Raw genomic sequence first — 2,500 nt, forward strand, 5'->3', positions numbered from 1 at the left:
TAGATAGATCGATAGATAGATAGATAGATAGATAGATAGATAGCTCGGTTTAATATGTGACTAGTTAAAGTATCAGATGGAAGTAAATGCATAATACACCGGATGGCTAAGCATCTAGATAGATATAAATGAACACACGCACACACACACACACACACACACACACACACACACACACACACACACACACACACACACACGCGCGCGCGCGCGCACACACACACACACACACACACACATACACACACACACACACACACATACACACACACACACACTTAGAATATTAATATCATGAACCAATGACGTCTGAACAGAATATACGCACCAAGAGAACGCCAACCTTAACCCCTCTCCCCCCCTCCCTACCCAGGCCGGCCGCGACGTCAACTGCGAGGTGGAGCGCCGTCAGCAGCCCCTCGGCCCCGGCCTCGTCACGCAGGCGATCATCGTCACCTGCCACGACGAGAACGACGCCGAGGAGGAGTCACAGGAGGTCGTCCCCCTCCTGCCCCTCGTCCCCCCGCAGGGCGCCCGCCGCATCGCCCCTCCTCTTTCCCTCATCGCCCCCATCATGAAGATGCTGGCCGCCCGCGCCCGCGCACGCTCCGACCGCCCGCAGCCTCAGATCATCCAGGCGTCTAACAACAGCCCATTCCCCTTCCCCTGCTCCCCTAACGGACCCTTCCCCTGCCCCTCCGGCCAGCTCAAGCCCATCATCACCATGAGCGGCCCCATCATTCGCAAGGAGATCGTCATGAAAGCCCCAGCACCAGTCATGAAGGCCCCCGGTCCCATCAGCGGCCCTATCAGTGGTCCCATCAACGGTCCCATCAGCGGTCCCATCAGCGGTCCTATCAGTGGTCCCTTTAACGGTCCCATCAGCGGTCCTATCAGTGGTCCCTTTAACGGTCCCATCAGCGGCCCCTTCCCCGGCCCTCGCCCTAGCCCCTTCAGCGGTCCCATCCCCGGCCCCATGTCCGGCCCTTTCCCTGGCCCCATCCGCGGCCCCATCCGAATCCCCTTCGGCGGCCCCCTGTCCAGCCGCATTAGCAGTGGCCCCCTGCCCATCCAGAGCCGCCGAGACGGCCCCTTCCCCTTCGGCATGCCCCGGCCCATCCCCCTGCCCGCCTCCCAGGCCATCTCCAAGCCCCAGGACGAAGAGGAGGAAGAGCCTCGCCACCGCATGCTCCCCTTCCCCTTCCGCCCCGCCGTGCGCATGAGCCCCCGCTTTCTCCCCATCGTGAACCTCTCCCCCCCCGCCCCCGAGCGTAGGCACCCTCCCGTCCCCATCTCGTCCCTGCGTCGAGGAGCTGTCAAGATCGAGGAGCTCCCCAGGCCGTTCCCGGAGGCCAAGGGGCGTGCCCTCTCCTCGCCCGTGCCCCTCAAGTTCCTCCCCGGACGCCTCCTCAACAGCACCCCCTGTAAGCATCCTCCTTTGGTGTTCCTGTTTCAGTATAGACGTTCAAAATATTGCTAATTAATGGAATAAATTCCTCATACATGTTTCGGAATGCATATAATTATTCTTCAAACCCTGTCTAGTTTAAACCAGAAGGAAGGCCGTCTCACTCGATGTCCTTTCCTCCCGCAGTCCTGATGACGTCGAAGCGCACGCTGCCCCCCCGCCCCGTCACCCACATGGAGATGCAGGCCGAGCCCCAGAAGGACGACCCGATGCTCCACATCAAGGACTTCGGGCCCCCGAGGACCCACACTGTCATCGGCCCTGCTCCCCCCCGCCCCCAGCCCCCCCAGGTCCACCCCCCCCAAACTCAGCCCCCTCAGTTCCAGCCTCCTCAGTTCCAGCCCCCCCAGGTCCAGCCCCCACAGCCCGAGGTGCACCCCCACCCGAGGGTCCTCCCCCTGAGCCACGCCAGCAACATCCCCAAGGAGATTATGTCCCCGCCCGAGCCCATCGCCCACATCACGAGGATGCCGCCCATCGCCGGGACTCAGATCCCCAGCTTCCCGCCCCCGCCCCGATTCCACCCCGAGGGGCGCTCCTCCAGCGTCAGCGAGATCAACCCCGACGCTGAGATGGTCGTTGAGGGCCCCGCCTCCCAGGGCCCCCCCTCCTCCTCCAAGGGCCCCGGCGAGCCACGCAAACATCACCTCCTGATCCTTAACTAAATCAGCGTCCTAGAGTGTGTGCGTGTGCGTGTGTGTTTGCCTTTGTGTAGTAATAAAAAGGTCAGGCTAATCCGCACAAAAGTGAACTAATTACAAGACTCGAGTGAGTCTCTAATCTCCGCAAAACTTCATGATTAATCAGCTTTTTGGCCCAAAAAATGAACTTTTTGGTTTACAAATACCCGGGGGAACTTTGCCGGACGCGCTCGGGTTTTCCTCCGCCGTCTCTGGCTAAACACAGGCACACACACACACACACACACACACGCACACATGCACACATGCATACAGTACACAAGCACACACGTACACATGTACACTCAAAACACAGACGCACATAAAAACCCCCAAAACCCCCCCCCCCCCC

General features: G+C 60.3%; 1 protein-coding gene across 1 annotated transcript in view; it reads left to right on the forward strand.

The window, feature by feature from the left end:
* LOC125033023 (leucine-rich repeat extensin-like protein 3) overlaps positions 1-2,203 on the forward strand; it is a 32,424-nt gene extending 30,221 nt beyond the window's left edge. The window contains exons 5-6 of the mRNA XM_047624479.1: positions 374-1,424; positions 1,595-2,203. Coding sequence (XP_047480435.1) covers positions 374-1,424; positions 1,595-2,133 — 1,590 coding nt within the window. The 3' untranslated portion in view covers positions 2,134-2,203. The remainder of the gene's footprint in view (positions 1-373; positions 1,425-1,594) is intronic.
* Positions 2,204-2,500: the final 297 nt, after the last annotated feature.

This window comes from Penaeus chinensis, chromosome 15, assembly GCF_019202785.1.
Source record: "Penaeus chinensis breed Huanghai No. 1 chromosome 15, ASM1920278v2, whole genome shotgun sequence".
NCBI lineage: Eukaryota > Metazoa > Arthropoda > Malacostraca > Decapoda > Penaeidae > Penaeus > Penaeus chinensis.